Here is a 12,471-nt window from a genome sequence, read left to right as displayed (position 1 = left end):
TATAGAATGGTGGTTGAAGTTGAAGGGACATGAGAATTTTTAGAGCATCTGGCATGTAAATATGCCATGTGAACACCAGTTCTCACTTTCAGGTGACTTTGTAAACAAGAAGCAGGCACAGTATCTCCTGTAAATTGTAACCAAATTTGGTTGTCTGAGCAATTGGCTGAAGGAGGACTGAATGGACTTGTAGGCTCTAAAGTTTTACATTGAAAAAATAAAACAATGCAGTCATTTTTTATATATAATTCTACATTTGTTAAGTTCAACTTTCATGATAAAGAGATTGTATTATAGTACTTGTATGAGGTGAATTGAAAAATATTATTTTGTTTTTTACAGTGCAAATAATTGTAATTAAAAATAAATATGAAGTGAACTCTATACATTTTGTATTCTGAGTTGTAATTGTAATCTATATATTTGAAAATGTAGAAAACATCCAAAAATATTTAAATAAATGGTATTCCATGATTGTTTAATCATGTGATTAATCTTTTTAATTGCTTGACAACCCTAATTAGAACTGGAAAAAGTACAGAGAAGGGCAACAAAAATTACTAGAGAGATTAAAAAGCCTGGGACTGTTCAGCTTAGAAAAGAGACAACTGAGGGCAGATATACTGGAGGTCTACGAAATCACAAATGGTCTGGAGAGAGCAAATCGGGTAAATAAAACTTCTTTTTCATATAACACAAGAACCAGCAGTCACCATATGAAATGAATATGCACCAGGTTTAAAACAAACAAAATAAGTACTTATTCACACAGTCAACTTGTGGAACTTTGCCAAAGGATGCTGTGAAGGCCAAAGTATAAGTGGTTTCAAAAAATAATGAGGTAAGTTCATTGGGGATAAGTCCATCAATGGCTATTAGCAAGATGGTCAGGGATGCAACCCCATGCTCTGGGTGTCCCTAAGTCTCTGACTGCCAGAGGCTGGGAAGAGGCAACAAAGGATGGATCATTTGATAATTGCTCTGTTCTGTTCATTCCCTCTGTTAGGATATAGATATTCAGGCCTGTCTGTAAAGGCCTAGACTCTAAGAATTTAGGTGAATTCTTATCACTTGGCTAGTTATAGAGGTATAAAAGAAAGAATCAAAATCACTGTCTGCTGGTGTAAGGGCCTTCTCTTACTGTGACAGTCTGAGGCCCTGTTCTCAGGCTAAAGCCTTTGGCTAAGCAGCAGAGGCAGCCATAAGCTGGGACGCGAACGGTCCCATCCTCACATTCCAACCTACTCACATTGAAATAAGGTGCTATTGGGCTGTTAGGATACAATCCTGTCCTGATAATGCCTATCGCCTCCAGAGAAAGGGAAGAGCCAAGAAGATGTAAAAGGAAATTTAGTTTGATAGCATCCTGTCTGGCAAGAACTCACTTATCTATAGCTGGGATGTGAAATCTGCATTTCTGTGTTTGTTCTATTACTGTAGTCCCCATTTCCCTATTGTTTGTCTGTATAATCTCTGTCTGGTTCTGTGATCGTTCCCATCTGCTGTATAATTAATTTTGCTGGGTGTAAACTAATTAAGGTGGTGGGATATAACTGGTTAAATAATCATGTTACAATATGTTAGGATAGGTTAGTTAAATTTCAGTAAAATGATTGGTTAAGGTATAGCTAAGCAGAACTCAAGTTTTACTATGTAGTCTGCAGTCAATCAGGAAGTAAGGGCGGGGGGAATGGAACAGGGAATGGGGGTGGGGAAATTGGAATCATGTTTTGCTAAGGGGGGGAATGGGAACAGGGACACAGGTAAGGCTCTGTGGTGTCAGAGCTGGGAAGGGGGATACTAACGAAAGAAACTGGAATCATGCTTGCTGGAAGTTCACCCCAATAAACATTGAATTGTTTGCACCTTTGGACTTCGGGTATTGTTGCTCTCTGTTCATGCGAGAAGGACCAGGGAAGTAAGCGGGTGAAGGAACAAGCCCCTAATACCCTCTGAAGCACCTGGCATTTGCTGCTATCAGAAGACAGAACACTAGGCTACAAGGACATTGGTCTGACCCAATACAGCCGTTCCTATGTTGATTTAAAAAGTCAAAATCTCAAAAATATTCGTAAACTGAGCATCCAAAAATAATAAATCAGTTTGGGTCAATTCACAGAATCATAGAATATCAGGGTTGGAAGGGACCTCAGGAGGTCATCTAGTCCAACCCCCTGCTCAAAGCAGGACAACCCCAACTAAATCATCCCAGCCAGGGCTTTGTGGCTTCTAACTGAAAAACTGAACTTTGTTTCGAAAATGTCAAAATGAAACATGAGAGAAGGTGGGTGAAGTTTTATTGGACCAACTGTCTGTTGGTGAGAGACAAGCTTTTGATCTTATGCAGAGCCCATCTTCAGGTCTGTGGGACTCAAAAGCTTGTCTCTTTCACCAACTGAAGTTGGTCCAATGAAAGATATTCCCTTGCCCACCTTGTCTCTGATACCCTGGGACCAACACAGCTACGACAATCCTGTATAAAACGAAACGTGGACAAATCTGAAACTTTTTTCTGAAATGAGATCTTTGTCAAAAATGACCCTTTCCCACAACAAGTTTTGGTTTAGATGAACTGACGTTTTCCAAAGAAAAAAGTTTTATCAAAAAATTCTCAACCAGCCTCAGACATCACAGCTTCCATCTTCCCTTATGACATTAATGACACAAACTACACTCACCTCACACACTCTTTCTCTGGTCTTACTGAGGCCAAGGCACTGCCTTCCTGCCCCATTCTGCACCAGCTATGCCTCTGTAGGCTGTGGGTATGTCTACACTGTGGCTGCAGCCTGTGTAGACATACCAAAGTTAAGCTAGCTCTTCAAGTAACAATAGCAATGAAGCCACAGCAGCACGGGAGGCAGCCACTCAGGGTCCCACCATGACTTCACTGCTCTTCTTACTAGAGCTAGCTTTGATCTAGCTGGGTACATCTACATGTGTTGCGATCATACTCCTGATTGCAAGAGAGACATACCCTGCAAGCCCATCAGGGCAGGGACCTGTCTCTATCCTGTGTTCAAACAGCAACAGAGTGGGACAAGACCCAGGTCCAGGAAGGGAAGTGGCAGCACCCCAGAGGCCATCCCATTGCAGCAGGCGTGGGAGTGCTGTGGAAAAGGGCTGCCTTGCCCAGCTGTCTAGCGACCAACTCAGGCTTATGGAAAGAGCAGCAGCATCATAGGCTTCAGGGCTTAGACACGGGGGGGAATGGTGGGGGGTCATGTGATATGTTGCCCACTAGGGGCAAAGAGAGAGCTCTCAGCCCACCCCCACCCAACAAAGCCGAGAGAGAAACACCACAGGGGTGGGGAGAGAACCAGACAAAGAACTGGCAGGCAAGTGGGTTCTACGGAGAGAAAACTGCACAACATCCCAGGAGGGGAGTTCAATTTTAGAGCGAGAGGGTATGTAGGGAGTTGGAAAGACCAGCCCTCTAATGGGTCTCAGTTCCCAACCCTTTCCAGGGGAGGGGCACTGAACCTGCACTGTGCCCTCCGAGTTAGCCCTCAGGGAGCAGAGTGAGTGGAGTCCTGCAGAAACACTCCAGCCACGGGGGCATCCCGCAGCAGAGGGTCCCCCACCCAGCAGGGCGCTGGGAAGGGGCAAGTGGCACACAGCAAGCCCCAGTCACTTACGTTCAGGATGTGCCCAGGCACCTGTGTATTTCTGGGTTCCACCTGTTCGTATTTCATCAAAAGGTTCAAAATCCAAGGCTGGAGGACGTAGACTTTAGGGACAGCCAGCCACCTCCGCTCATCCTCCAACCTGAGAGAGGAGAGGCAGGGGTCAGTTCTGAAGACAGGGAAGTGTGAAGTCTGCAGCTTCAGCCCAGAGTTCAGAGACATGTTCCAAGCAGCAGAAAGGCCAGCAGCTGCCTCCAGCGCTCACTGGCAAACAGCTCAGTGCCCATTAGGAAAGATGGATCAGGTCCCTTCCCTGGGCAGGACGCTCCACGTGGATCTCACCAGCATTCCTTCTCTGGCTGTCCGGGCAAGTCATTTCCCTGTTGTATCTTTAATGCATACAGCTATTTGCATGGCTGCTATTTAAATGCCACCGTAAAGATCTGGTGACCCCTTGCAGTATAGCCGAACAGAAACAGCTACCCATGATTACCCCAAAGTGTCCATCCTTCTAATAGGGAAGGCCATAGATCTCGCCCAGCTGAAGAAAACATCTGACCTTGAGACTGTATCTCAAAAGCTGTGTTTTTTGACTGAGAATAGGTATCCTGCAGTAATTGACTGTAATGGGAGTATATTAATTCCTCATTGTTTATGATGAATTCATTTATTATTGGTATTGGCACAGCACCTGGGAGCCCTAGCCATGGCCCCAGACCCCGCTGTGCCAGGCATTGGGCAGGCACAGAACAAAATGAGCTTACAGTTTCAACGTTAAAAATAAAGTAACTCTTCTAGAGCTGCTGTGGCAATTCTCTCCTTCAGGCAATTCTCTCCACAACTTCCCACGCCTTGCCCAACAGGCCCGGTTCTGGGCTCCAGGCAGGCTGGAGACCTACTGGAGGGGATTTGCAGAGCTTCCTGCTAGAAGAAAGGGGATTTGCAGGTAAGCATAGATGACTTCCCTGTGTCTAAGCCCCTTTTTATTCTACAGTAAGTATTTCTGTGGCCCCCATTCTATGGTATTGGAGTACTTCCCAGGCTTTGATGTATTTCTTCCCCCAATACCCCTGTGAGACAGGGCGCAGCTACTATCCACAATGGACAGAAACTGCAGCACCAAGAGGCTGGCCCATGGGAAGTCTGTGCAGGAGAAGAGAACTCAAGCCAGGTCTCCCAAGACCCAGTCTAGAGCCGACTAGGCCATCTTTCCTGTCACGTTTTACGGCAATCACAGCGTGCAGCCTTATGACCGGCTGCATCACTCAGCAACTGAACTGCATCACCCAGCAACAGGCAGTGCTGTGGGTCTTTCATTGTGCGGCTTCAAGGGACAGTACCACACTGAGATCCCTCCCCTCCTTCTCCCAGACACCCCTTCCCAGAACGCGGCAGCCATAACCCGGGCTATCACAGCCCAGCTGTTCCACAGCACAGCCGGAAGGAAAAGGTTGCTAGCAGCTGCCATAGGGGCTTGTGACCGCTCTCCCATTCCCCACCTCCAGTCTCTACTGAAAGGCATTTACTCAGAAACGACAAGCGCCACACACCAACGTGCCTCCCCTAGGTTCCTTGCTCAGGGAGAAGTGCCGTGCTCCTATCTGATGGAGGTACCTCAGTACTGCCCCTTTGACAGGAATTCCTGTCCAGCTGGTCTTTGCAGGGCAGCACTAGTCAGACTCCCATGAGTCCCTACAGGGCTACTCTGCCCAAAGTGCCATTCAAAGCCCCTCAGCCCCACCCTGAGGGCAGAAATGCAGGATTTTCAGCCCTTTGCTCCCTGGGCTCTAAGCTGAGCTGGGTTTGAGAGCCTGGAGTGAGAGGAGGGACAGAAAGAGACCAAATCCCAATGTCATTCGCCTGGATAACAGGAGAACAAGTAGCTCAGGTCGGCCCACTGTTTGTCTTGCACACAAAAGGCCATTTACCCTACTCCCCATTCAGGGCCTGAGCCTACCTGGCGCTACAGGCATTCCACACCTCCTAGGATCAGGCCTCGCAATCCCACGGAGTAGCCAGTTCTCCACATGCAGCAGACACAGAGCCAGCGTGTCTTTGTAGGTAAACGTCACCGGCTGAGATTGTGAGGGGAGAGCTCCTTGTGAAGGAAGGCCAGCATGGCGATAAAGCAGCACGCTCAGTAGCGGAGACATGGGCATACAGCACACATGTTCTGCACGCAAAGACAGGAAGTGGGAGCTGACCTCTCTACAAGGGCATGGGGGAGATAGCTGGGTGCCTGGGATGGGATGTACAATCTTACCGCTGCATTCCTTCGCACTCTGGAATTCGGTCGGAGTTCTTTGCTTGGAAGATCGTAGGCCTCTGAAGGTAACACACACTCAAACCGCTGACCTGCCTGCAACCACAACAAGAGAGACAAAGTGGGTAAAGCAATGTCGGTTATGAATCGACTTGTGTTGGAGGAAAGGACAGCTTTTGAGCTTCAGGGAGCTCTCCTCTTCAGGTCTGGGAAAGGTAGCCAGAGCGTCCAAGCTAAATACATGGTGGGATAGCATGTCTGAACCACTTATGTTTAACAATCTGTCTCACCATGTATTTAACTTGGACACTCTGGTCACCTTCCCAAGACGTGAAGACAACTCAAAAGATTGCCTCTTATTGGGACAACTTCTGTTGGTGGAAGAGGCAATCACCTCCCCCACCTTGTCTCTTTAATATCCTGGGACCAACATGGCTACAACAACCCTGCAATTAACCATGTCACCCCGTTAGCTGTGTGGGGGAATTTCTTTCATTTCCCCACACCCTGTTGGAGAACAGCCCGATTCCTGTAACCCGCCCTAGGAGGCCCACAAGAGGGAAGGCCTGCTCTAGCACACCATAGGGAGCATGAGTGGGGGAGAAATGAGTTAATTAATGCAAAGATACCAAGATGTTGGGATAACATGCAACACTCTGAACCATTTTATATGTTCCCACAAACTTGGTCACCTGAAGGCTGGCATTTGGGGGGATAGAAAAGGAAAGGACGTAGAGATATTCCAGCCGCAGATGAAGATTTCTTCAAATGCCTTGAAAAGGAAAATGTACTCTAAAGCTGCTAGCTCAGAAGTTCTCAGACTTTTCTACTGGTGACCCCTTTCACAAAGCAAGCCTCTGAGTGTGACCCCCCCCCTTATACATTCAAAACACTTTTATATATTTAACACCATTATAAATGCTGGAGGCAAAGAGGGGTTTGGGATGGAGGCTGACAGCTCGTAACCCCCCATGTAATAACCTCGCAACCCCCTGAGGAGTCCCAACCCCCAGTTTGAGAACCCCTGTGCTAGCTGGTTTATCTAATTGCAGTGTACAGGAATTAGGTAGAATATTTTACAGCAGCTTGTGAATCTTCTAGTGGCGCTAACTGTGTTCTTTGTGTTAGATCTGAGCTTAGCATTAAGTGCTAAGCCTCAAACATTAAGCCAGAGCATTAAGCTAGGTCTTGGGTGTTTGTCTCTAGGTAATTAACATTGTTATTTGAGAGCTTGCTGTGCCCAATTTTTGTTGTGTTCAGAGAAAAAGACAAGACTAATCATAACAAATATTTTTATATCTGTGACAATTAAACACAGTTAGCCATTTGTCCTGTTCTTAATCAGTCGAAGAACAAGCCTGGCTTGCCAGAGAGAGACTTGGCAGAATCTGCCGTTTTTCCCCTTATAATTTCAACAGATAATATTGATGTTGATTTTTAAGCATTGTTTTAGATTTTTATCTATTTAAATTCTGCTGGTTATGGGAAATTACTGCGGGTGTGTGTGTCACTTATTTAATGACACCAAATGTTGAGATTCAGAAAGTTAAAGCTGTATAAACCCTTCAACCACAAATTGTCAATTTCGCCCATGAAAATACACAAAGTAAATATCCTTAAATCAACAAACCCTACCTGTTTTTACAATTCATTCTCTAGTCCATTTGGGACAAGCCTAAATCACTGGATTTGGTCTCTTAGTTCTCAAGAAGCATTTTTCTCACGTTGCCTATCTGTAAATTTCATTGATTATGGATGGAAATATTTTTTCATGGGTTTGTGCGTGTCCGGCGAAATCGACATTTCCTGGTAAAACCCGAGCCGTTCCCAGCCAGGCGAGGACTTGCTGTGAAAGGGCCGCAGCTGGGTTGCGCCAGCGGGCTGGCTGCCGGGTTTGGCTGAGCGGCGGCTCCCGAGCAACGCGCACGGGAGCGAGCGGGGGACGCCGCGCGGGGCCCAAGGGAGACCCCAGCGCGGACTGGCCGCCGGGACTCCGGGCTCTGGCCGGGCCCGGGAGCGCAGGCAGAGAGTCCTGTCGGGGCGACACTTCTACCCACATCCCGGCTTAAATCGCTGCGAAGATCCCCCCGAAAGACAGGCCCCAGGGCCGGGTACGCGCGGGGGGTCCGGGGGGGGCCCCAGGGCCGGGTACGCGCGGGGGGTCCGGGGGGGGCCCCAGGGCCGGGTACGCGCGGGGGGTCCGGGGGGGGCCCCAGGGCCGGGTACGCGCGGGGGGTCCGGGGGGGGCCCCAGGGCCGGGTACGCGCGGGGGGTCCGGGGGGGGCCCCAGGGCCGGGTACGCGCGGGGGGTCCGGGGGGGGCCCCAGGGCCGGGTACGCGCGGGGGGTCCGGGGGGGGCCCCAGGGCTGCCTCCCCCCCCCAGCAGCCCCCGTTTCATTCGCTCGCTTCACCTTCCAGCCAGTCCGGGGGGTGCCAAATCGCGCGGCGGCGGCTTTTCCTGGCCCTCGGCCTCTCGCATCCTGGCGGCGGGGGCCCGGGGCGCTCAGTGGGGCTTGGCGGCGGGGCGCGGGGGCCGGGAGGCCGGGTGCCCTCGGCCGCCGGGAGCAGCAGGCAGGGCGTGCGCGGCGCTGCGCATGGCCGGAGAGGTTAGCGGGGGACTCTGCACAGCCCCCAGCTTACCACAGCTGCAAAGCCCTCTGCGAAAACGCGCCCGCCCGCCCGGGGAGGGGGTGGAGCTGGAGCTGGGGCGACGGGAAGGAAACGGCCGGGAGCCCGCCCACAAGAAAGATGTCGGAGCGGGCGGGGCGGCCAGCGCTGTGTGGGGATGGGGCCCGGCCCGGCCCGGCCCTTGGGGGGGGGCGGCCGGCGCTGGCCCGGCCCGGCCCTGGGGGGGGGGCGGCCATCGCTGTGTGGGGATGGGGCCCGGCGGCGCCGGCCCTGCCCTGGGGGGGGCGGCCAGCGCTGTGTGGGGATGGGGCCCGGCCCGGCCCTGGGGGGGGCGGCCATCGCTGTGTGGGGATGGGGCCCGGCCCGGCCCTGGGGGGGGGCGGCCAGCGCTGTGTGGGGATGGGGCCCGGCCCGGCCCTGGGGGGGTGGCCAGCGCTGTGTGGGGATGGGGCCCGGCCCGGCCCTGGGGGGGTGGCCAGCGCTGTGTGGGGATGGGGCCCGGCGGCGCCGGCCCGGCCCTGGGGGGGGGCGGCCAGCGCTGTGTGGGGATGGGGCCCGGCGGTGCCGGCCCTGCCCTGGGGGGGGGCGGCCAGCGCTGTGTGGGGATGGGGCCCGGCGGCGCCGGCCCGGCCCTGGGGGGGCGGCCAGCGCTGTGTGGGGATGGGGCCCGGCGGCGCTGGCCCTGCCCTGGGGGGGGCGGCCAGCGCTGTGTGGGGATGGGGCCCAGCCCGGCCCTGGGGGGGGCGGCCATCGCTGTGTGGGGATGGGGCCCGGCCCGGCCCTGGGGGGGGCGGCCATCGCTGTGTGGGGATGGGGCCCGGCCCGGCCCTGGGGGGGGGCGGCCAGCGCTGTGTGGGGATGGGGCCCGGCCCGGCCCTGGGGGGGGCGGCCAGCGCTGTGTGGGGATGGGGCCCGGCCCGGCCCTGGGGGGGGCGGCCAGCGCTGTGTGGGGATGGGGCCCGGCCCGGCCCTGGGGGGGGCGGCCAGCGCTGTGTGGGGATGGGGCCCGGCCCGGCCCTGGGGGGGGCGGCCAGCGCTGTGTGGGGATGGGGCCCGGCCCGGCCCTGGGGGGGGCGGCCAGCGCTGTGTGGGGATGGGGCCCGGCCCGGCCCTGGGGGGGGCGGCCAGCGCTGTGTGGGGATGGGGCCCGGCGGCGCCGGCCCGGCCCTGGGGGGGGCGGCCAGCGCTGTGTGGGGATGGGGCCCGGCGGCGCCGGCCCTGCCCTGGGGGGGGCGGCCAGCGCTGTGTGGGGATGGGGCCCGGCGGCGCCGGCCCTGCCCTGGGGGGGGCGGCCAGCGCTGTGTGGGGATGGGGCCCGGCGGTGGCGCGGGGTTCCCGGCGCTCCCCGCGGGCCGAGCCAGGAGCGTTTCCCACCCGCGGGCTCTGGGATACCCCAGCCGGGGGCTTTCACTGGGCGCGGGGCGAGCGTTGACCGGCCGCAGGCGGTGGGTGGGGACCCGGGCGTGACCCCCGGGCTGCCCGGGGCTCTCGCAGCGCGGTCACCCCCGCCCAGGGCGTCGCTCCCAGCGCCGTCTTCCCTGCTCCGTACAGCGCCGAGCTCGCACGGCCCCCGAGCGCGCAGCGTTTCCGCGCCTAAGCGGCCGTGTGGACAAGGCCCAACAGGTGTCACTCCCTCGGAGACCGTCCCTAGGTTACCCGCACTGCTTCTGCCCGAGGCAGGGGTGGGCAAACTAGGCCCGCGGGCGGATCGCCAGCCCTGTGGCGCCGCGGGGCTAAGGCAGGCTCCCTGCCTGCCCTGGCCCCACGCCGCTCCTGGCCAGCACCGCATCCCTGCGGCCAGCTGCCGTCCCCTGAGGGTACCTCCCCTGGGCCATGGTTCCCTACTCCCAGCCCCTAGGAGCTGCAGGGGGAAGCGCCTGCAGGAAGGGCAGCATGCAGAGCCCTGTGCCCGCCCGCCCACACACACCATCTCCCCTGAGGGGTGTGGTGCTGGCTGCTGCCAGGAGCAGTGTGGGGCCAGGGCAGGCTAGAGCCTGGACCCCAAACACCTGCACCCCAACCCTCTGCCACACCTTGCCCCAGCCTTACATTCATGGCCCTGCATGCAATTTCCCCACCCAGATGTAGCCTTTGCGCCAAAATGTTTGCCCACCCCTGCTCTAAGGTCAGTCTATCCATACACCTGGCAGGTAGGAACTGAAACAAGTCTCCCAACAAACAAACTGTTGCTTTCTCCATACAGTTGTTTACCCTGAGTTAATTCAATCAAATCACTTCCACACCCATCAGCTGCAGCAAACTGCTTGCAAAAACTACCATGAAGATTTTTGTCTTCAGGACTTTGGCTATGTTTGGTATCTCTTTAAAACAGAATCCAGTCTCCAAGTTGGTGGTGGTGGTAGATCCAAAAGCAGGTATCCAGAACAGTGTCTGGGCAGAGGGGCTGCAGTTGGCGGACACACCTAGGCAGCAAAGGGAGTCCTGTAAGCAAGGAGGTTCAGATTGCAACCCTCTAGGAGAAAGGAGTGGGGGAAAGGGGACCAGATCCTGCTGATGGGAAGAATGAGTGTCCAGCCTTGAAATTGGTAGCAGATGAAAATTTGAAAGCTAGTGTCTGGGTTGATACAATCTACCTGGCTGACAAGGGAGGGGGAATATTTGCCCATAGCTGTTAGCACAGAGGACACACCCAAAAGATTCAAGTGAAACAAGAGGCATGATATAACCAAGATACTTATAAACATTCACATTTGTAACAAATTTGGTGTTACTGTTAAGGTTAAGCCCTCTGAGGTATTTGATTTTGATGTTAACCCTGGTAAAAAGGTACAATGTGTATGACTGATAAAAAGCCTGTAAACATATTGGGAATAATACCTAAAAATACACTGTATGCTAGAGAGCTTAATGATAGTGAAATGTTACAACTGATACCTGTAAGCAATTTTGGACCTTGGCACAGCAGAGAAACCTTAACAAATCCAGTCTGCTGTATAGAAAGGGAAGCTGAGGCACACCACCACATTGCTCTCATGGCTAAATGCCAAGGTGATTACACCATTGAAAGCATTAGTGTCTATATTAGAGTAACATCAGAGGAAAAATAACTTCAGAAAATTAAGGAAATGTTAATAAAGAGCCTGATTTAGACCTGATTTTGATAAACCATTTCTGCTGTACACTAATACTTGTTTCAGAGTAACAGCCGTGTTAGTCTGTATTCGCAAAAAGAAAAGGAGGATGTGTGGCACCTTAGAGACAAATTTATTTGAGCATAAGCTTTCGTGAGCTACAGTTCACTTCATCAGATGCATACAGTGGAAAATACAGTGGGGAGATTTATATACACAGAGAACATGAAACAATGGGTGTTACCATACACACTGTAATGAGAGTGATCAGGTAAGGTGAGCTATTTCCAGCAGTTGACAAGAACGTCTGAGGAACGTCGGGCGCGGGGGGGGAGAGGGAATAAACAAGGGGAAATAGTTTTACTTTGTGTAATGACACATCCACTCCCAGTCTTTATTCAAGCCTAAGTTAATTATATCCAGTTTGCAAATTAATTCCAATTCAGCAGTCTCTCATTGGAGTCTGTTTTTGAAGTTTTTTTGTTGAAGAATTGCCACTTTTACGTCTGTAATGGAATGACCAAGGAGATTGAAGTGTTCTCCGACTGGTTTTTGAATGTTATAATTCTTGACGTCTGATTGGTTCCATTTATTGTTTTATGTAGAGACTGTCCAGTTTGGCCAATGTACATGGCAGAGGGGCATTGCTGGCACATGATGGCATATATCACATTGTTAGATTTGCAGGTGAATGAGCCTCTGATAGTGTGGCTGATGTGATTAGGCCCTATGATTGTGTCCCCTGAATAGATATGTGGACACAGTTGGCAACGGGCTTTGTTGCAAGGAAATGGCCCACCTTGATTATCATTACAAAAGTTTCCCCCCCCCGCCCCCTGCTCTCCTGCTGGTAATCTTACCT

General features: G+C 53.1%; 1 protein-coding gene across 2 annotated transcripts in view; it reads right to left on the bottom strand.

Moving 5' to 3' along the window:
- Positions 1-8,597, bottom strand: part of ACD (ACD shelterin complex subunit and telomerase recruitment factor) — a 36,830-nt gene extending 28,233 nt beyond the window's left edge. For both annotated transcript variants that reach the window (XM_073307122.2, XM_073307124.2), the window contains exons 1-3: positions 8,301-8,597; positions 5,890-5,985; positions 3,639-3,768 (exon numbers count right to left, since the gene is read on the bottom strand). In XM_073307122.2, coding sequence (XP_073163223.1) covers positions 3,639-3,768; positions 5,890-5,985; positions 8,301-8,368 — 294 coding nt within the window. In that variant the 5' untranslated portion in view covers positions 8,369-8,597. The remainder of the gene's footprint in view (positions 1-3,638; positions 3,769-5,889; positions 5,986-8,300) is intronic.
- Positions 8,598-12,471: the final 3,874 nt, after the last annotated feature.

Source organism: Lepidochelys kempii, chromosome 12 (assembly GCF_965140285.1).
Source record: "Lepidochelys kempii isolate rLepKem1 chromosome 12, rLepKem1.hap1, whole genome shotgun sequence".
Taxonomy (NCBI): Eukaryota; Metazoa; Chordata; order Testudines; family Cheloniidae; genus Lepidochelys; species Lepidochelys kempii.
Note: the sequence above shows the minus strand (reverse complement) of the source record. Positions and strands in the feature narration are given on the sequence as shown.